Source organism: Myxocyprinus asiaticus, chromosome 44 (genome assembly GCF_019703515.2).
Source record: "Myxocyprinus asiaticus isolate MX2 ecotype Aquarium Trade chromosome 44, UBuf_Myxa_2, whole genome shotgun sequence".
Taxonomy (NCBI): domain Eukaryota; kingdom Metazoa; phylum Chordata; class Actinopteri; order Cypriniformes; family Catostomidae; genus Myxocyprinus; species Myxocyprinus asiaticus.
This window is the reverse complement of record NC_059387.1, coordinates 15,323,687-15,345,148: the sequence shown is the minus strand read 5'-3', so window position 1 is coordinate 15,345,148 and position 21,462 is coordinate 15,323,687. Positions and strand designations below refer to the sequence as shown.

General features: G+C 36.5%; 1 protein-coding gene across 1 annotated transcript in view; it reads right to left on the bottom strand.

Annotated features, from left to right (window-relative positions):
* Positions 1-564: 564 nt before the first annotated feature.
* LOC127434086 (vacuolar protein sorting-associated protein 41 homolog) overlaps positions 565-21,462 on the bottom strand; it is a 44,149-nt gene continuing 23,251 nt past the window's right edge. The window contains exons 8-29 of the mRNA XM_051686547.1: positions 13,768-13,887; positions 13,506-13,652; positions 13,253-13,319; positions 12,429-12,526; positions 12,173-12,302; positions 11,855-11,970; positions 11,644-11,700; positions 11,440-11,501; positions 9,240-9,321; positions 9,034-9,126; positions 8,460-8,587; positions 6,380-6,524; positions 6,111-6,152; positions 5,979-6,029; positions 5,707-5,844; positions 4,019-4,073; positions 2,533-2,673; positions 2,068-2,204; positions 1,799-1,898; positions 1,630-1,674; positions 1,000-1,079; positions 565-828 (exon numbers count right to left, since the gene is read on the bottom strand). Of these exons, the coding sequence (XP_051542507.1) occupies positions 748-828; positions 1,000-1,079; positions 1,630-1,674; positions 1,799-1,898; positions 2,068-2,204; positions 2,533-2,673; positions 4,019-4,073; positions 5,707-5,844; positions 5,979-6,029; positions 6,111-6,152; positions 6,380-6,524; positions 8,460-8,587; positions 9,034-9,126; positions 9,240-9,321; positions 11,440-11,501; positions 11,644-11,700; positions 11,855-11,970; positions 12,173-12,302; positions 12,429-12,526; positions 13,253-13,319; positions 13,506-13,652; positions 13,768-13,887 (2,115 nt within the window). The 3' untranslated portion in view covers positions 565-747. The remainder of the gene's footprint in view (positions 829-999; positions 1,080-1,629; positions 1,675-1,798; positions 1,899-2,067; positions 2,205-2,532; positions 2,674-4,018; positions 4,074-5,706; positions 5,845-5,978; positions 6,030-6,110; positions 6,153-6,379; positions 6,525-8,459; positions 8,588-9,033; positions 9,127-9,239; positions 9,322-11,439; positions 11,502-11,643; positions 11,701-11,854; positions 11,971-12,172; positions 12,303-12,428; positions 12,527-13,252; positions 13,320-13,505; positions 13,653-13,767; positions 13,888-21,462) is intronic.

The following is a 21,462-nucleotide window of genomic DNA, read 5'->3' as shown; positions in this document are numbered from 1 at the left end:
TGTTAATTTCAACATATACTAATATATTTTTAAAATCAAAAGTTGTATTTAACATTAATGCACTATGAACTTACAATTTACAATTGTATTTTTATTAACTAACTTTAACAAAGATTAATAAATGCTGTAAAAAAATGTTCATTGTTTGGTAATGATACCTAATGCATTAACTGATGTTAACGAATGGAACCTTGTAAAGTGTTATTGCATTTTCCATACTGTATTATAATTTCCATTTTATTTCAGTATCAGGTGTTTATCCTGTTAGAGCTAAATACATTTGTAATTTTTCATCTGATCATAAAACAAATGACAGTGAGAGTCTGTATGAACATTTGGTGCTTTAAAATTCAGTTTTTCTGTATAAATTCCCTTGAAAAAAATGTAACGAATAATTCAAATATAATTTGTTGCCTTGGAGAAAGGCGTTTTTTTAAAAACAGTTTATCATATTCATACCCAAAGCAAAAAGTCATCAGGAATCACAACATTTTTTACTTTACTAAGGTAAGGTGGAATTTTGTTGCAAAATATTTCATAACAGCATTTTCCAAAAAGTTTAAGTGAATTGTGGAAGTGCTTTATTGGCAATTTTTCCCCCCAAAGAAAATCTAGTGTGAAGAGCAACAGAAGCTTGCATTAATAAATACAATGTAAGTAAAATGCAGATTCTTTCATTTTTTTTTAACAGCCTCTGGTGAGAGTGGTAGTTGTGTGTGTAAATGTACATCAAATGAGGAGGAATGATTATTTCTTCATCTCCAGTATACCACTGCCTGGCCCTCTCCGCTTAGCGCTGCATATGTTACAATACTGTATTCCTGGGACCTGTCAGAATGAGAGAGCATAAAAAAGTCAACGATCAAACTATCACAATTTTTTTGCACCACAAAAGTGAATATTTTTACATTTTTAAGATTAATTGGTTAAGACTCTAGAGTGGTATACCGGTTAAACAAGCAACCATGTGGCTATTCTTAAAGATTACAGGAGACTTACGGTTCCTGGGGACGGCAGACACTCCTTGTGGAACATGTGTCTGCAGTGGAACACTACCACACTGAATGCCTGGGCTGTGTCTGAAACAAGAAAATGTATCTCAGTCAAGCTTGAATAGAACAAAATGTGAAAAACTCTTACCTCTTGCATCATGTACATACAAGTACATCAGACCATAACGTAACATGCGTGAGCATTATGGTAGAGGTTTTACTAGACATTACTAAAAATACAGACATTTCCCAACCTAAGAGAATAAAAGAGTGGGTGGCAGGAAGTGATAAACTAATATACTGTTTGCCAACAACCTGGTTTGCAGATTACCAAAAGACTGAGTTTCAAAGTGCACTGTTTTCGAATATTTTGGAGTAAATATTGTGTAAAATAGATTCATTTAATTACACCAATTTTGTGTGCATCTCTTCCACAACCACTAAATTGTATTATCACATGTATACTATTATAATAATACATAATATACTATATCTGTGTACCAGCATTGTATAAACTAGCATTGACTATTTAAAAACCCTTTTGGTTGACCGCTAGTGGTAAGGGGCTACTACAACAATCAGTAGACTCAATCCATACAATGAGACACATAAATAGGGTGTTTCAGTAATGACATACCTGATGGTAGAATGGGAGTGTGGCAAGATTCACAGATGTTTTCCTCTATGGAAAAGGAGAACAACAGCATTAATTCCAGGATTTTTAGTGGACAAAATAGCCAACTTGATGTTACATACAGTAAGAATTTGACTGGAAGACAAAAAAGATAAAAAGAAAAGTCGATTACCATCCACCCGCACTCCTCTCTTTTGTGTCCTGTGCATCCTCTGCAGTAGAGACAGTGAGTCTGCCACCAGAATCTTCTTACAACCCTCTCTCAGTAAGATCTACACAGACAATCAAGATGTTCTGAACGTGTTTGAAAAAATAAATAAAACTGCATTTATAATAGTATAACAATGAGAAAATGTTTTGTTTAAAATGGTGTTAGATGAAGTATAGCATGTCACTGCTTAAAACATTAGTTCAACTGTCAGTGGGCAGCAGGTCACACACCTGTAGATTGTAGTCCTGCAGGATCTTGACCAGAGAGTCTCTGAGGTTAGGAATCTCCATCCCTTCTTTAATCCGGTGAATGAGCAGAATGGGGTCCACATGGGTCCCAATGTTATTCAAGAGGCCTGTGATAAATGCTACAGTGGAAGAGCAGAATATCATCTAAAAGGTAAATAAATCACTTTTCTCTCACGTTTCAAAGAATAAGGCGCTGTAGTAGTGCTGTTAGCTGCTGTAAAATAAATTCAGTTCCCTTCAGTGTCAGGGAATTTTCTTTATAACTAGTTTGTCAAGATAAAAGCTACTCAGAACTAGTTTAACTACTGTCAAGCTCTATCCAAAGTAGCAAAAATGAAATTGCAGCTATTTCAGGGGTCTGTATATATTGTTTTAAATATCTAACTTTCAGATGACAATTTATCTTAGTGATTTAATGTAGTTACTCCTCAGCACTGGTTCTCTTACGTGGTTTGTCTATAGAGTATGTGATGAGATCCTCCCAGAGTTCTCTGTCATCCTGCTCTTTGGCAAACTCGATGGCCTTGTCTACATCCGCTAGCTCCTCCATGATCATCTGTAGGGCCCGTCTGCAGTTTCCCATGCGACCTGAGTGGAAAACCAACACCTCTCAGAAAGCACTACAGCCAGTTCACTTTCAAACTAATTTACATTTTTGACATGATGCAAGTTCTTTAGCGTAGCGCTATTCTTTAAGTTATATGCGCAAAGTCAATGGGCTTGGCCATTACGTTTTGGTGTTTTCGTGCAAGCTTGAGCTAAGTCTAGACGCAAGTGGGTTTGGAGAAATTTTGCACACAAAGCGCAAATGGGGCTGGGTCAAGTGCAATTTAATTCTGTGGTTCTCCAAAAAAAAAAAAGACAGCACATTATAAGAAGTTGGTAGTGTAATCAAGTGACACAAATCATGGCAGGTATTAACAGTGATTGTATCGGCCTTCCAGGCTAGGCTATGGATTGAGGGATAAGTTTGTTCTTTTTTTTGTTTGTTTTTTTTGCATGCACTTCACTTCTACTGGTCAATTTTGCTTGAAATATTAAATTAATTTACTGAAACACAAAAAAATTAAACCAAAAATGTTTCTAAATTCAAGTTACACTTCAAAAGAAATAAAAATATAATCAAAATAACGAAGTGGTCCAAAAAAAAACAAAAAAAAAATCATACCAAATCCAAATATTTTACTCTATCCAACTTCTTCCACAAGCACCTTTTGCAGTGACTTAAAAATCACTATGACAAAAGTTGGAAAATACTAATACAAGTTAGATCATATGTACAGTTGTAAATATAGTCTAAACATAATTATAATAATAATAACTTAAAAAAAAAACAAAAAAAAAACATGACTTTTAGAAGGTTTTACACAAGTCTCATTCATATTTGTTTCATAAATCGGCTACAACTGTGATCTTCAGAGACATAATTTGAAGTTCTACTGTATTTTCAGAGATTGAACATGAACTTTATTACCACCTGCTGGTGGACTCTCCAAACTGGATGCAGGAATGCAGGAAATGCAGGAACTGAATTTAGACTTTACAATATACAATACATACTTCTCAATCTTAGCAAAATGATCTATTTCTTAGGAAATAAGCAAATTGCGCTTCGCGCCACTTAATTTACATACGATACACCCATAGTTTGCATGCATTCACCCACAGATAGCGCGAACACTCCCACCCACGGCCACTTGCGCTTTGCTCTGACACGAAGATTGTGCTTTGAATTATCCTTCTCAGGAAAATTGCCATTGTATGTAGCGCTGCGCTTTGCGCACTCACGAAAACAAGGCCCAGGATGTCTGATGCTCTCTCACTAAGTGTGATTTGTGAGTCAATTATGTACAATTTTTAAGACTAATCCATGACAGAAATGTACAGATGAGTGTTCAGCAAATGCCACAGATGACATGTGTTCAGAACTCACTGAGCAGAAAGACTGTCTCTTCTACAAAGTGTCTCTGCTGACAGATCTCCAGGGCCTGAAAGAGACAAAACACAGTAAATGTTTTAGATATTTACATTTATGCATTTGCAGATGCAACTTACAGTGCACTTATTACATGGACAATCTCCCTGGAGCAACTTTTAACATATTAAATTCATCAAAACTTACAGTATGTACAGTATTAGGGTCAATGGCATGACCCTCATATTTAGTGTCTGAACCTATTCATTTAAAAAATAAATATAAAAATGAAAAATATAAAAAGAAAAATCTATTTCATACAATGACCTTTTCTATGATGATTAAGTTAATTTGTGAATTAATATTATTTTGATACACACACACACACACACACACACACACACACACACACACACACACACACACACACACACACACACACACACCCATCCATCCTTCCATCCTTGTTTATCCAATAACTTGTTAGAAACAGCACAAGCCGTGATAATATTTCTGAAGTGAACTTTTTGAATTACTATACAAGGCTTGGATGCTAATTTGGTTTGAACCAGCAACAGCAAATTCTGATCTGTCGCGGAAGAAAGTATTTCCATGCAAAAATGAGTTATGACCGTACTCAGTTTTTCCTAATTTTCTTAAATTTACTTGTTCTTTGAACTGTTATCACAATTGTGCTATATGGCCCCTAAATCAGCACTGCTGTGATTACCTATGGCCGAATCACAGCAGTGCTGATGTAGGGCCATATCGCACTCTTGCTTATGTGATATTGCTTAAATCTACACATACACACTGGCGGCCAAAAGTTTGGAATAATGTACAGATTTTGCTGTTTCTGAAGGAAATTAGACCTTTAATTCACCAAATTGGCATTCAACTGATCACAAAGTTTAGTCAGGACATTACTGATGTAAAAAACAGCACCATTACTATTTGAAAAAAGTCATTTTTGATCAAATCTAAACAGGCCCCATTTCCAGCAGTCATCACTCCAACACCTTATCCTTGAATAATCATGCTAAATTGCTAATTTGGTACTAGAAAATCACTTGCCATTATATCAAACACAGCTGAAAGCTGTTTTGTTCATTAAATGAATCTTAACATTGTCTTTGTGTTTGTTTTTGAGTTGCCATAGTATGCAATAGACTGGCATGTCTTAAGGTCAATATTAGGTCAGTAATGGCAAAAAAGAGACAGCTTTCTCTAGAAACTCATCAGTCAATTGTTGTTTTGAGGAATGAAGGCTATACAAATGACAACTGGCTCTAACAAGGACAGAAAGAGATGTGGAAGGCCAGATGTACAACAAGATGATAAAGTACATCAGAGTCTCTAGTTTGAGAAATAGACGCCTCGCATGTCCTCATCTGACAGCTTCATTGAATTCTACCCGCTCAACACCAGTTTCATTCACAACAGTAAAGAGAAGACTCAGGGGTGCAGGTCTTATGGGAAGAATTGCAAAGAAAAAGTTTGGATTGGAACACCTGAATTCAATTATTTGGATGGGTGAGCGAATACTTTTGGCAATATAGTGTATATATGTAGAACTTGGCAGATGCATTTAAAACTAGATTTTTAAAAGTTTTTTATCTTACAACATTCTTATTTGCCATTGACCCATTAATCTATTATTTCCTGTTTAGCATGTTAAACCCATGCCAAATACATTTTGTCCAAACCTTTTCCAGCGGGCAGTGCATGCTCTCTCTGAGGAAGGGTAGCAGGTTGGGTCGGTCAAACTCTGCATACAAACTGATCTGCCTCTCGTGGTACTTCTGCCCCTTATGGTGGTCTCGCTTAAACAGCTTGTGTAAATACTGAAAAACAAACAGGCAAAAGGAAGTGAAGTATTCAATGCTGTGATAATTGCAAAAGTTCTTCTGGATGCTAAAGACAAATTTGCATGGATTTAAAAAGCTCATATTTAATGCAGAGATGATGATCTGCTCACCACATGTAACAGCTCAGGTCTGTCTTTCAATTCCTCCACTATTTTGTCCATCTAAGAGAGAGAAACAGAAACTTATTTGTGTAGAGAGTTTGTGTGGGTTTACTCCGACAGAGTCCGGTGCTGTGTACTCACCGATATTTTATCTTCATTATCCAAGAGCATGTCAACAGCTTTCTGATAAAAAAAAGAGAAAGGGAGAGAACAAAGAGGTAGACATATCTTTCAGACAGATCTCTGTGTCTATAAATCAAATTCTTTAACAGCCATCCATAATACGTATCATCAGCAAAACAATCTGTAACTTTTTGAACTTGACAAGTTTCTTGTTTAAACAAAAAGTCTTAGTCCACAATAAGGTCAAAGAAAAAAAAAAAAACATCTTTGTTTAATAGATGCTGGACCTCTCTGTCGAAATCCATGAGCAGGACGATCTTGTCATTGATGGAGGAGAAGAGGTTGTGTTTGTGAATGAGTTGATAAACATCTTTGTGTCTCAATCTCAGGTAGATCTCCAGAGCACGGTCATAACGCTGGTCATAAGTGTACCTGTAAACACACAAATGTAGTCATACTTGTGTAGTGTTGCACCAAGATTTTGTTACATTATCAAGCATGACCATGAATTTAATTAATTCTTTAAAGGGATAGTTCAACCAAAAATGAATATTCTCTCATTTACTCACCCTCATGCCATCCTAGATGTGTATGACTTTCTTTCTTCTGTAGAACATAAATGAAGATTTTTTGAAAAATATCTCAGCTCTGTAGGTCCTCACAATGCATGTGAATGGTGATCAGACCTTTGTAGCTCCAGAAATCACATAAAGGAAGCATAAAAGTAATCCATATGACTCCAGTGTTTAAATCCATATCTACAGAAGCAATATAACAAATATGGGTGAGAGAACAATATTTAAGTCTTTTTTTACTCTAAATCTCCACTGTAACTTTTACTTTCAGATACAAAAGTGAAACTAAACAGGCACCACATGACTTTCAGATGTAAAAGTGAAAGTGGAGATTTAGAGTCAAAAAAGGACTTAAATTTTGATCTGTTTCTCACCTACACCTATCATATCACTTCAGAAGTTATGAATTTAACCACTGGAGTCTTATGGATTACTTCTATTACATTCTTTGTGATTTTTGGAGCTACAAGGTCTGATCACCATTCACTTGCATTGTATGGACCAACAAAGCCAAGATATTCTTCTAAAAATCTTCATTTATGTTCTGCTGAAGAAAGTCATATACATCTGCGATGGCATGAGGGTGAGTAAATGATGAGATAATTTTCATTTTAGGGTGAACAATCCCTTTAAGACAACACTGCATTTTTAATGCACGAGTATTCACTTTCTATAATATTAGGTATTTCCGAGGGAATGTCTTTTGCTCTATCTGGATTTGCTTGAATTGAAAAAGAGGGCAATGATATTATTGGTTATTCTTATTTTCCCTGTCTGTGCAGCCTTGCTGACATTTATTTATTTAGCAAATATGTTAATCCAAAGGATTTACGTATGAGGAATATAGCAAAATCGACAATAACATGAGAAGTGCTACAATACAAAGTGTCAAATTGGTCCAAGAAGCAGAAGTAGGGAAGAAGTTGTGAGACAGTGGTGAAAGAATGGAGTGAGAATTTTTAAGAAGGAGACAGTAAGTGCATTAGTAGGATTGGGTCAAGTGCACACAATAAGTTGGAAAATTGTTTCATAGGTGGAGAAACTTGTCACATTTTAACAAATTGTATACACTTTTTTTTCTTAAAGTGCCCCTATTATGCTTTTTCAGATATTACCTTTCATGTAGTGTGTAATATAGCTGTTTGTGAATGTAAAAAGTCTGCAAAGTTTTAAATATCAAAGTGCACGACAAATGGAGTTACTGTCTCCCAAAAGAAAGAACCGATTCTGAACTGCCTGAAACGAGTCGTCAGTAATTCCAGCCTTACTTCCTGGACAAACCTACGTAGGTTTGTCCAAAATCCCACCTCTGGTCTTCATTGGCTGCTCGCGAACAACGTGTACTTTGACCAGCGACATTATTACTGAGCTGAAATTCAGATATAGTAATGAGCGTTTCGTTTCCGACATGCGCTGTAAGCGGTAGACCAATCACAACAGACTGGGACATCTGACCAATCAGAGCGAGTAGGCTCTCGGAAAGGAGGGGCTTAGAGTGAACTGGTCCTTGAACGAATAGTTTGTAATGTATATTATGACAAAATTAAAGTGTTTTTAGACCTTGGACGCATGTAAACCTATTGTATGAAAGCTCTAAAACAAAAGTAGGCACTTTTAATAATGCATAATAGGGGCACTTTAAGAACAGTTTGCACTGATAAATCATACCCAAGAACGGGGACATTTATTTAGAAAGTCAATATGGCCTTCAATTACAACATTCATATGCCGTCTAATGCATAAGGTACTAAATTAAATGTGTGTAATGCTGAAAAGGGCAGCATGCACTCACAGCTCAGCCAGTGTTGTGAGGAGTATTCTGTTGTTGGGGTCCTTTTTCAGGTGTTCATTCACTGCCTGAACTATAGCCATGTTATTATAGAGCTCACCAGGCCACTCACGGACCAATGTGGCAAAGCCCTGCACAAGAAACAACAATGAACTGGAATGTCTTCTGCAAAAGATGTGTTAGGGGCTGTCCAGACCGAATGCATTCTTAGGCTAAAAAAAACCCTGACACAGCACAGCAAATATAACAGAATGCAGATGTCTCGAGATGCGTTGTTAAAAGTTGGCGTTCTTTTCACTTGACACGGCAGCTAGAAAAACAGTGCTTCGGTGCAAGACTCTGAAAAAACAGTGAGATGCAAAGCAGCGGTGAAAGACATCTGTCTAGCTAAAGCTTACAGTACATAGAAAAACTATTAAAAACAGCGCAGACTGATGCAAAATCGTGTTCTTGAACGGCCCCTTAAAGTTTGCTTTTTTTTTTTTTATCTATTTTCAATTCTGGATCCTATTATTGATGATATACAAAGGCCATCATCATACATTGCCATAATATTTTTTTAATGTAAAAAAAGTACCTCATAGTCAGTCTTGAGGAAGTCATGTAGGATCATCTCATAAATGGCTGGCCGCAGACGCAGGTCTCCTCTCGGTAAGTACTGACTGATGGCCTGGGAGGGAAAAGTAAGGTGCTAGGTCATCTAGATGTGGGCTTCTTTGACAGATTTGGCATTTTGTAGACACAAAGCAACAAGAAAAGTTGGTTTATGTCTAAAACACTCACCTTTAACTGTCCAATGGTTTTGAACCGGTACACCTCATTCTCCCAAAGGTCCATGTTCTTTCCAAGCACTTTTTGACATTTTCTGTCAATGAGGAGCAGCAAAAGATCAGATATCAAGACATTCACCAATATTGGTATTGGAGTTTATGTATGATTTCAGTCTGTTCATCATACTAAATGATCGTATGCATTCAGAAGACTAGGAATACAGGTGCATCTCAATAAATTAGAATGTCGTGGAAAAGTTCATTTATTTCAGTAACTCAACTCAAATTGTGAAACTCGTGTATTAAATAAATTCAATGCACACAGACTGAAGTAGTTTAAGTCTTTGGTTCTTTTAATTGTGATGATTTTGGCTCACATTTAACAAAAACCCACCAATTCACTATCTCAAAAAATTAGAATATGGTGACATGCCAATCAGCTAATCAACTCAAAACACCTGCAAAGGTTTCCTGAGCCTTCAAAATGGTCTCTCAGTTTGGTTCACTAGGCTACACAATCATGGGGAAGACTGCTGATCTGACAGTTGTCCAGAAGACAATCATTGACACCCTTCACAAGGAGGGTAAGCCACAAACATTCATTGCCAAAGAAGCTGGCTGTTCACAGAGTGCTGTATCCAAGCATGTTAACAGAAAGTTGAGTGGAAGGAAAAAGTGTGGAACAAAAAGATGCACAACCAACCGAGAGAACCGCAGCCTTATGATTGTCAAGCAAAATCGATTCAAGAATTTGGGTGAACTTCACAAGGAATGGACTGAGGCTGGGGTCAAGGCATCAACCACACACAGACATGTCAAGGAATTTGGCTACAGTTGTCGTATTCCTCTTGTTAAGCCACTCCTGAACCACAGACAACATCAGAGGCGTCTTACCTGGGCTAAGGAGAAGAAAAACTGGACTGTTGCCCAGTGTTCCAAAGTCCTCTTTTCAGATGAGAGCAAGTTTTGTATTTCATTTGGAAACCAAGGTCCTAGAGTCTGGAGGAAGGGTGGAGAAGCTCATAGCCCAAGTTGCTTGAAGTCCAGTGTTAAGTTTCCACAGTCTGTGATGATTTGGGGTGCAATGTCATCTGCTGGTGTTGGTCCATTGTGTTTTTTGAAAACCAAAGTCACTGCACCCGTTTACCAAGAAATTTTGGAGCACTTCATGCTTCCTTCTGCTGACCAGCTTTTTAAAGATGCTGATTTCATTTTCCAGCAGGATTTGGCACCTGCCCACACTGCCAAAAGCACCAAAAGTTGGTTAAATGACCATGGTCTTGGTGTGCTTGACTGGCCAGCAAACTCACCAGACCTGAACCCCATAGAGAATCTATGGGGTATTGTCAAGAGGAAAATGAGAAACAAGAGACCAAAAAATGCAGATGAGCTGAAGGCCACTGTCAAAGAAACCTGGGCTTCCATACCACCTCAGCAGTGCCACAAACTGATCACCTCCATGCCACGCCGAATTGAGGCAGTAATTAAAGCAAAAGGAGCCCCTACCAAGTATTGAGTACATATACAGTAAATGAACATACTTTCCAGAAGGCCAACAATTCACTAAAAATGTTTTTTTTATTGGTCTACTTATGATGTATTCTAATTTTTTGAGATAGTGAATTGGTGGGTTTTTGTTAAATGCGAGCCAAAATCATCACAATTAAAAGAACCAAAGACTTAAACTACTTCAGTCTGTGTGCATTGAATTTATTTAATACACGAGTTTCACAATTTGAGTTGAATTACTGAAATAAATGAACTTTTCCACGACATTCTAATTTATTGAGATGCACCTGCATGATGCACAAGTCGCATGGATTATTTTTGATGCATGGATGATGCACAAGTCGCATTTGGATGACACTTTTGGGAGCTTTTTAAGCTGTAAAGTGGGTCACTGCTATTGTATGGAAATCAGTGAATGCAACATTCTGTAAAATAAATCCTTTTGTGTTCCGCATAATAAAGAAAGTCATATGGGTTTGGAACGACATGAGGGGGAGTAAATAATGACAGAATTGTATTTTTTGGGTGAACTCTTCCTTTAAGTATTGCATATTTTTCTTGTACAGTATGTTTGGTGTATATATGCATATAATGTGTATATGATGAACATCTATGGCATTTTAACTGATTTTTCGAACAAATGCACCGTCAATTTCCTTTTAAGTGTAACTTACTTGGCCAATACATTTTTTTTTAAACTGTACCTGGCAGCTGTATTATAATCTCCTCTCTCCACCAAATGATTGAGGTAAGCCATTCCAATTTTCTATTCACAAAACAGACAGAACTAGAGTATCACACTGTGATTCCAGCTTCAAATTTTAAATCCTCACACTACATAACACAAGATCCAATAGAGTGAGTTCTAAACTTTTACCTGAGCGTTAGCAAGATGCATTTGCTCTTACCTGAACGTCATGTCGTTTAATGTTTTTGAAGCTGATTTCTGCAGCCATCAAAGCCTCCTGCAATAAAGATTCAAATAAAATTGAAAAGAACTCTTTCATTGTACTATAGCTTATTAAAGGAATCCTACAATCTTTGCACATTTGTGCAAAGGCTGCCTTCCACAGATGAAAGATTTAGGATGGATTTACTGAATACAAGTTGAACATGAACCTCATATTTCTTCTTCTCCAGGAGCCAGTCGATGTGGTCATCTTGATCTCTTTCTTTAGCCACTACAATGTCTTTAGGGCTGATGATGTAGAACAGAGACTCTCCTTCTGAGTGTTCTAAAGACACAACACAGACTTTTAATCAGACAGCTTTGGCATGCAAAATCAAAAGGGGAGTTTTGCTACAAATCTTGATTAGTTTTTAACAGCTGTGTTAGGCCACTGGGTTATTAAATTCTCAATCGATTGATCGAGGGCTACTAAATCCCGCTGTCTATCAATATGTCTTTCTAGAGATTCATTCACTCTGTATTCATACCAAGTCTGTAGTCCCTGCACTGGTTCTCCTGGAAGTTGCGTACTGTGAGAGCGTCTGACGAGATCTCCTCACAGCCCTCTGGTAACGGCTGGATAATGTCTAAACGAGGCCGTGTTCTGAACTCCTCCTCCTGTCACATTTCAATAAACACTTTAATTAATATTTTAAATTTGTCAATATTTTAAATAAAAATATTCTACAGTGGTTTGTAATCTACCATTAATATGAGTTCGGAAGTAGTTCGGAGTGATATTACCATGTGCTCTGAGTTCTCTTTCACATAGTACAGTGTGACCAGCTGATCTGCCAGAGGAGCCAGTCCACTGATGAAAAAGTCTGTCTCAAATGCGGACACTGCAAGAAATCAAATAATAAACTACATCAAGCAATGTTTTGGCACAACGTGAATGAATAGTTCACCCAAAAATGAAATTTCTGTCATCATGCCATCCCAGATAAGACTATTTCAGCTCTGTAGGTCCATACAATGCAAGTGAATGGTGGCCAGAACTTTTAAAATCCAAAAAGCACATAAAGGCAGCATAAAAGTAATCCATATGATGCCATTGGTTAAATTCATGTCTTCAGAAGTGATATGATAGGTCAACAGATCAATAGTCCCTTTTTACTAAAACTTTTCCACCTTTGAGCAACTCCAACCAGTAGGTGGCGATATGCACGAAGAATGCGAATCACCAAAAAACCCAGAGGAGAATGTGGAAGTGAAAGTGGAGATTTATAGTAAACAAAGGACTTAAATATTGATCGGTTTCTCATCCACTGCAAAATCATATTGCTTCTGAAGAAGTTTTAAGCTGGTGTCATATCGATTACTTTTATGCTGCCTTTATGTGCTTTTTGGAGCTTCAAAGTTCTGGCCACAGTTCACTTGCATTGTGAGGACCTACAGAGCTGAGAAATTATACTAAAAATCATCATTTCTGATCTGCACAAGAAAAAACACATCTGTGATGGCAAGAGGGTGAGTAAATGATGAGACGTTTTTCATTTTTGGATGTACTATTTCTTTAATGTTCTCATTGTGTATGACTGTGTTAGCTTTAGTGATAATGACAGTACCGATCTCAACATAACGACTGGGTAGGTCTCTCATCTCCGTTGGGTCACGCTCTTTAACAACACATATCTGAGGAACAAACAAACATATGAACCAAATAACATTACATTTGAACAATTACATAACAAAAGAAAATTTATTTTTGCTTTAAAGGTTATCCTGATGGAATACCTGAGTATTTAATATACATTGCATTTAATATACTGTGCATTTAATATACATTTGCATTTGCAGAAGTTGTGTTATACAGTATACCTTGATAGAAGAGCCCCAGCCAATGATCAGTGTGGTGTTGTCTTTCCAGCATAGACTACAGGGGTACATATCTGGCCTTAGACTGGTGCTGTCCCGTAACACATTAGTGATGCGCTGTTTACTGCTGATGTCATAGATTTTTACCCCCTGACATACACAAATAATTCACATTATTTAATAAAATTTACTTAACAATAAGATGTTTTAAAATTTGAGTGTGGGAGAATCTTTGCATATTTAAGTGCATTATATTTTTCCATACCACACTGTTTGCCCAGGCGATGAAGTTGACTCTCCATTTCACATTGGTGATGTTGCCTTCTCCTTCATGTAGAACAGAGGTCTTCCAACGGTTCAGCCAGTTCCTCTCATAGAGCAACAGCTGCAGGACAGTTTAAATTATGCAACATAAATGAGCATTCACTGACAGAGATAGACCATTCTAACTCTAAAGACAAGACCACTTAAAGGGATACTTCACCCAAAAATGAAAATTCTCTCATCATTTACTCACCCTCATGCCATCCCAGATGTGTATGACTTTCTTTTTAAGATTTTTAGAAGAACGTCTCAGCTCTGTACAAACATACAATGCAAGTTAACAGGGTCCAAAACTCTGAAGCGCCAAAAAAATAAATAAAATAAACAAAGGCAAATCCATGTCTTCTGAAGACATATGACAGGTGTGGGTGAGAAGTCCTTTTTTACTAATTTTTTTTTACCTCCTTGCCATGTAGGCGTCGATATGCATGAAGAATGTGAATCGCCAAAAACAAAAGACGAAGAACTCCAGGAGAGAAGAGTGCTTAGGACGGCTGTTTGAAAGTGGAGATTTATAGTAAAATAGGACTTAAATATTGATTTGTTTCTTACCCACACCTATCATATTGCTTCTAAAGATATAGATTTAACCACTGGAGTCATATGGATTACTTCTATGCTACCATTACATAATTTTTAAGCTTCAAAGTTTTGAACCCTGTTGACTTGCATTGTATGGACCTACAGAGCTGAGATATTCTTCTAAAAATCTTAATTTATGTTCTGCAGAAGATAAAAAGTCACACATCTGGGATGGCATGAGGGTGAGTAAATGATGAGACAATTTGGATTTTTAAGGTGAAATATCCCTTTAAGTGTCTCAAGACTTGACTTGGACTCCAAATTAGAGACTCGTTAACAAGTCTTTATGTCAACAAGAAGAAATATTTTCTCTGAATATTGTGACACTGTTTTGTTAAAAGGGAGCCTCTTATGCACTCTCTGTTGCTATTTTCTGTGAAAATGTGCATCTTTTGCTCCCTAGAAGGAACACATTTGAAAAATATTTGAAATTAACTGCCCTGCAACAGGGTTTCTAAAAGTAACCTGCATCATATAAAAAGAGAACCAATAGAGATTAAGCATTTTTAATACCAAAAGAGATTAAAGACTGATCTGAACTCATGGTAAAAGACTAACACTTGAGATTTGACTTAGATTTGGCCTAAAAGACTTTAAATTTGACTTGGACTCTGTTTCAGACACTTGTGAACATTAAGACCGAAACATACACAAAAACAGACTGGAACACAAGTAACACCAGAGGGCAGTAGAACAGTGTACAAACAAATATCACACAAGTGAGTCAAAGTAAGTGTGGCTACAAGCACTTTTACTCTGATTTTGGCTATTTTTCTTATTACTCCTTTTCCCCAATATTGCAATAATCTAATGTTGATTATAACAACTTTTATTGTGTAGAACTACTTCTGCACAAGATCCTGTATTGGGAAGGTTCATGGGCAGAGTGGAATTATTATGGTCATTTTCAGCCACAATATTCATAACAATTCATAGCACAAGTAGGCTCATCAATTCATTTATAAAAAGATAACATTCGGTCAAACATTTAGAACATGATGGGACATTTATAAAGGTATTAGAGTTAGTCGTTCCATGATGTGTTTTTGTACACAATACAACCCAATGAAGCACTTTTAACAATCAAACAATCAGAAGAGAACAAAGACGCATGACATCTTACTCAAATAAACACAGTGACACTGAGCTGGAGAGAATACAACAGAATTCTGTGTTAAACATTTTCGTTTAACTAGTTTTGTAATAAACAGTGTCTGTTAGACATTATTGGCACAAAAATAACATTTTCTGAGGGTGCGTGTGATAATAATAATGCGCAGAAATCAGCAAAACACTTGGCGGATAACCTTGAATCAAAAGTGTCAAAAACGACACACACAATCACACGCATTCAACCTGACCTGACTGCGAAGAAAGCGAATGAAAGAAAAGACAATGTCGCTTCAGTTCTACACTTCTGGCTATGTTAACAGATCACAGCGTGGCAATAGGAGATGACACTCCAGGAGGCGAGGAGACAGAATTGAATTGCCTTTGACAAGATGCGTGTGGAAGCCGTATTGATTTTCATGGCAGGGCTGCATTATGGGGACCATAAGCCAGAGAGGAAAAAAGGAAACAAGCAGAAATGGAGGGAAAATGTAGAGGACTTCTTCACTGTGGCGGACAATAGCTGCCGTTAATTGCTCCTGATAAGCACAATGCTGTAAAGGAGGGAAGCTATTTTATGAGAATCAATTGTGGCGAGGAGAATAAAAACATCTATGATTTACAGACATTGAGAAGACTTTTTTTGAGTGCTCCAAGATTCAAATGTCTCTGCAACATCTCCAGCCCTTTTACAAAGAACCATTGCCATTTATTCAAATTCAGCTTTCATGTATTCTGCTTTTTATTGAAGTTCTTTCCAGCTACAAGATGGCTCATCAGCGCAAGCAAACAAATCAACTTCTAAGTGCTTTTAAGACAGACATGGACCCGGTTTTCATTTCTATAGATGTACGTAGACGAGAGAGTATCAGACTATGGCGCCTTGGGTTGGTAGCATTGTGTCTTTTGAAAAATTAGTGTGTATATGTTTTGTCCATAAGCCAAAGAGTGTTCTACATGTTTGCGAACACTATGGCACTCTGCGTAATGACAGTTATTTATTGTGCAAGAAGAGACAACATCTCTCTGGTGAAAAACACTTTTGAGAAAATGGACCACTCTCTCTCTCCCTGATGTTGACCCTGGTATAAGGCCAAGACGGTAAGAGCGTTTCATGCCAAACAGCTCGAGTAACCACTATACACGGCACTCAACTTGACAAAAATGATTCCATTCTAATAATTTAGCTTAAACTGAGTGCTAAAATCTAGAGAGCATGACATAATGGAGACCACAAAAACAAAATATAGGTTTAGACTTCAAGTATGAGTGTGGGGGTTTATTAAGGCATTCAAACCTCAAATTTAAAGACTAAGATTTCAGTCTGTTCCTCACACAAAACTATTGTGTGGCTTCATCAGAATTATAAATATATGACTAGAAATGTGAAGCTTTGTCTGAAAGTTTAAACTAGTTAAAAAAATTCAAGTTTGAAGGTTACAGAGAGAAAGTATATGTGTGTGTGTGTGTGTGTGTGTGAGTGAGAGAGAGAGAGAGACAGAGAGAGAGAGAGAGAGAGAGAGAGATAGAGAGAGTTAAAGCAGATTAAAGGCCTTGTGTGGGTTTGATTACATTTTAATTTTTGAAAGTTGGTGTTTGAATGGTCTTGACCCATTTGAACATTCTGTCAACAAAAGTCTATGGAATTTTGCGGATTTTGATTATGAGAAAATCTTAATATGATCAGTCTGAAGGTCTTTGTCAAGCCAAAATAATAAGCACAAGTATTATACTATTTTATTTGTCATAGTTCAGGGAAAAAACATTTACATTGACCAAGGTTGATATTATGTCTACAATAATACAATAAGTCTGACTGGTTGCAAAATTGTTACAATATAAGAAAGATATCAATCTCGATTTCAAGTTCTATAGTTTTCCAAAGGTTTTACAATTTTTCCCCTCATTTAACAAAAATTATATACAATATAACCTGGGGAGCTATCACTTTATAAATCCTAAGTAAAATGCAAAGTACATTCCACACATTTTCCAGATGGAAATCTGACAGAATGGGTTTAGTGTACTCTGTCCATTTGGTCCAAATCAGAAAAAAATTCTTCAGTCCGAATATTTAAAGAAAATGAAAGTTTTTCCATCACATATATAGTGTGTATTATATCTATCCACTCATCATCAGTAGGTGGCTCTGGCATTAAACATTTTCATGTGACTTGTCTTTTTACTAGCTGCCAGGAGAATCCGCATCAATTTCTTATAATTGTTATCCCACCCCTCAAATGTTATGTTACCCAAGTATATTGTTGGGTAGGAATTTCCACCCCGAAAACAGCTTCCACATTATTTTTAATCTCTTTAATCCTTTTCCTTAAATGATCTCCAGCAGCCTGTACCTAACCCCTGAGATCATTTCTGAGAAGGTGTTACACAAAAAAAAAAAAAAAAAAAAAAATAATAATTTTTCCCTCCTTCTCCCATTTTTTTTTAACATACAATGTATTGTCAGGCTTGGTCTGGAGAAATCCATTATATAATCTTATTACATGAGTGAGATTTACATGCTAATAAAAACACCTTCAGTATTCCTGTCATGGCTGTTTCTAATAATGAACTACCATTCTGATTGAAATAATTTCATACTTGGGAGGTATCTATAGAAATCAATTTGATTTAGCGCATAAAGTTCCTTAAAAGACTTAAAGCTTTGAAATACTTCCTTATACAAAAATGTAAAATAATTTGAAATGCCTTTTCTTACCCAGGTTTGAAATCTATCATCTGTTCTATTTGGGAAAAAATCTGTGTCAAATGCACAACATCTTTAAATTCTAGATGCATCTTCTATTTCACTGTCTCCTGCCAAATTTTTAATGATATGTTAATCCATGGATTTGTTTCATCAAGCAATCTATTCTTTAATTTATTATCCGCAATCAAAGCTGCTAATGGAACAACTCCTATCATTGCGCTTTCAATCTAGCTGAATATGTTGGGCAACTCCAGCAGACTAAAGGTCTTAATTGGGCTGCATAATAATAATGTTGTAAGCAAGGAATACCTAACCCACCATTTTCTTTTTTTAATTGTAATGTTTTATATCTTATTCTATGTTTTTTACCCTGCCATACAAATCTAGATATTCATTTATCCCATTCCATGAACTGCTGAGTCGATATTTCTACTGAAAGTGTCTGGAAAAGATATAACAATCTAGGCAGAATATTAATTTTAACCGATTCGACTCTAGAACTTAAAAAGGGAATTGGGTTCCATCTTACTAAATCAGACTTTATTTTTGTGTTTAAAGGGCCATAATTCAGATCAAATAATTTTGAAACTTCCTTAGACAAATGAACTCCCAAATATTTAATTGATCCTACATCCCAATCCAAATTGTATTTCCCTTTAATTTGCATAGGTGGTTCATAATTGAATGGTAGTACTTGAGTCTTTGAGATGTTAATCTTATAACCAGAAAAAGCCCTATAACCATCTAGAAAGTCAAATAATATTGGTAGCGACAGTTTCGGTTGGCCCAGATACATCAGCATATCATCAGCAAATAGATCTAGTTTTCCATTGGCTCAATAAACAGGGCAAAAATCAGGGGGGAAATAGGGCATCCCTGCCTAGTTCCACGTTCCAGTTCAAAGGAATCTGATAGGTCCCCATTAATTTTTATTCTTGCAAATGGCCTATTGTATGTAGCTTTGATTACTTAAGTAAAACTTTCATGAAAATCAAATATCGCTGACACTTTGTACAGAAACCTCCACCTGACCGAGTCAAAGGCTTTCTCTGCATCCAAGCTCAGCAGGGCTGCCTCCACTCTGTGCTCTGAAATGTGTCTAAAATAACGTGTAAAGTTCTTCTAATACTGTCTTGTGTTTGCCTTTGATGAATGAAGCCTGTCTGGTCTAAATGAATGAGATCAGGGAGGATTTTTTCCAGTCTTCATGCCAAAATGGAAGTAAACAATTTATAATCGACACTGATTGGCCGATAATTACCACAATCCAATTTATCTTTCCCATCCTTTGGTATGACTGAAATGATCGCGTCTCTCAATGAAGGTAAAATTTCCCTTTTTTGTAATACCCAATTACATGCCTTTAATAATCTTGGGGCCAATTGTTCTAACATAGATTTGTAACACTCTGCAGGATAGTCGTCAGCTCCTGGGGATTTATTTGCCTTTAATCTTAAAATCGTTACATTCTGCTCCTCCACTGTAATTTCAGATAGTACATTTTTATTTTGTTCCTCTGAGACAGGGGGTAAAACTAATGATTCTAAAATCAAGTCGATCTACAGAACATTGCTGCAGGCTGAGAATAAAGAGCTTTATAAAATTTCTAATCTACATTCGATATCACCTGTTTGAGAATTCCTAATTTTACAAATGGCCCTATCTGCTTGTTGTTTCCTTAATCTACAGTATAGGATAACAATTTTAAAGATTTCCCACCTGCTTCATAATATTGTTGTTTCAAGAATAATAGTCTCTTTTGCATCTCCTGTGCATATATTTAGTCTATCTCTCGTACTGTTTTTTCTTTATTAATTTTTTTATTTCTTGCTTCACATTGCAGCTCAATGTATCCACGTGTTCTCTCTGTAACCTCTTAAATTTAGTTTCCAACTCCTGTAATCTCAGCCTCCTCAGTTTTTTATTAAACAAGATGTGATAGCAATAATTTTACCCCTCATTACTGCATTAAGTGCATCCCAAAGCATCGACGGTGCTACCTATCCATTGTCATTCAGCGTTAAATATGATTCAATCTAAATTTTAAACCTTATTTAATCTGAGGATTATTCAGTATATCTGAATTCATTCTCCAAACTGTGGATTTGGATTTCCTATTTAGGCAGAGAGACATATACTGTATATATAGCAATGATCTGAAATATCCATCACTCCAATATCACAATGTACAACCGAATGTAGATCTCTACTGAAAATAAAAAAAGTAATCAATTCTAGAATATATTGCATGAGGATGAGAATAATGAGTATAATCCTGACCTGTCAGTTTCAGTACTCTCCACACATCACACTGCTCACACTGTGGTCTGTGTAGGTCCTAATGCCCCAGTATAGTGATGGAGACACTACTATAAAAAGGCACCTTCTTTCAGATGAGACGTTAAACCGAGGTCCTGACACTCTGTGGTCATTAAAAATCCCAAAAATCCTGGCCAAACTCCCCACATTGGCTCTTCTCAATCATGGCCTCCTAATAATCCCCATTCATTAATTGGCTCTATAACTCTACTCTCTCCTCTCCACCAATAGCTGGAGTGCGGTGGGCATTCTGGTGCACTATGGCTGCCGTCACATCATCCAGGTGGATGTTGCACACTGGTCATGTAGCTTTTTAGTAGATTCCCCCTATACTATGTAAAGTGCTTTGAGTGCCTAGAAAAGTGCTATATAAACGTAAGGAATTAAAAAACATCTATAATTCCCATTTCCTTCATCATGCCTTTTTTACTTACTGGTTTTATTTCAGGCAATGGTTTAAACAGCCCAATCTTGGATTTAAGCGTATATTAAAATCTCCTATGCAAATGATATTCCCTTGTGCTTTGGTTACCATCAAGTCGAACATTTGTCTATAAAACTTCCAGTCACTACCAGGCGGGGTGTACACATTCAGAAAACTCACATTAGATCCCTATATTTTCCTTTTTATCATTATAAATCTTCCTAATTTATCCTTAAATTCTGTCATATGCTAATAATTTATTTTTCTTGATACAAGTATGGCCACTCCCCTCTTATGCCCAGATTTGAAAGATGCTGAGCATACATATTTGAAGCTAATTTTGTATAATTTTGCATGTTCATAATTATTCAGATGGGTTTCTTGTAGAAACACTCTATCTGCTCTTTCCTTCTTTAATTTGGATAGAATCTTCCCTCTTTTAATTAGATAGAGTACACCATTGACATTAAATGAAACAATTTTCATGCTCT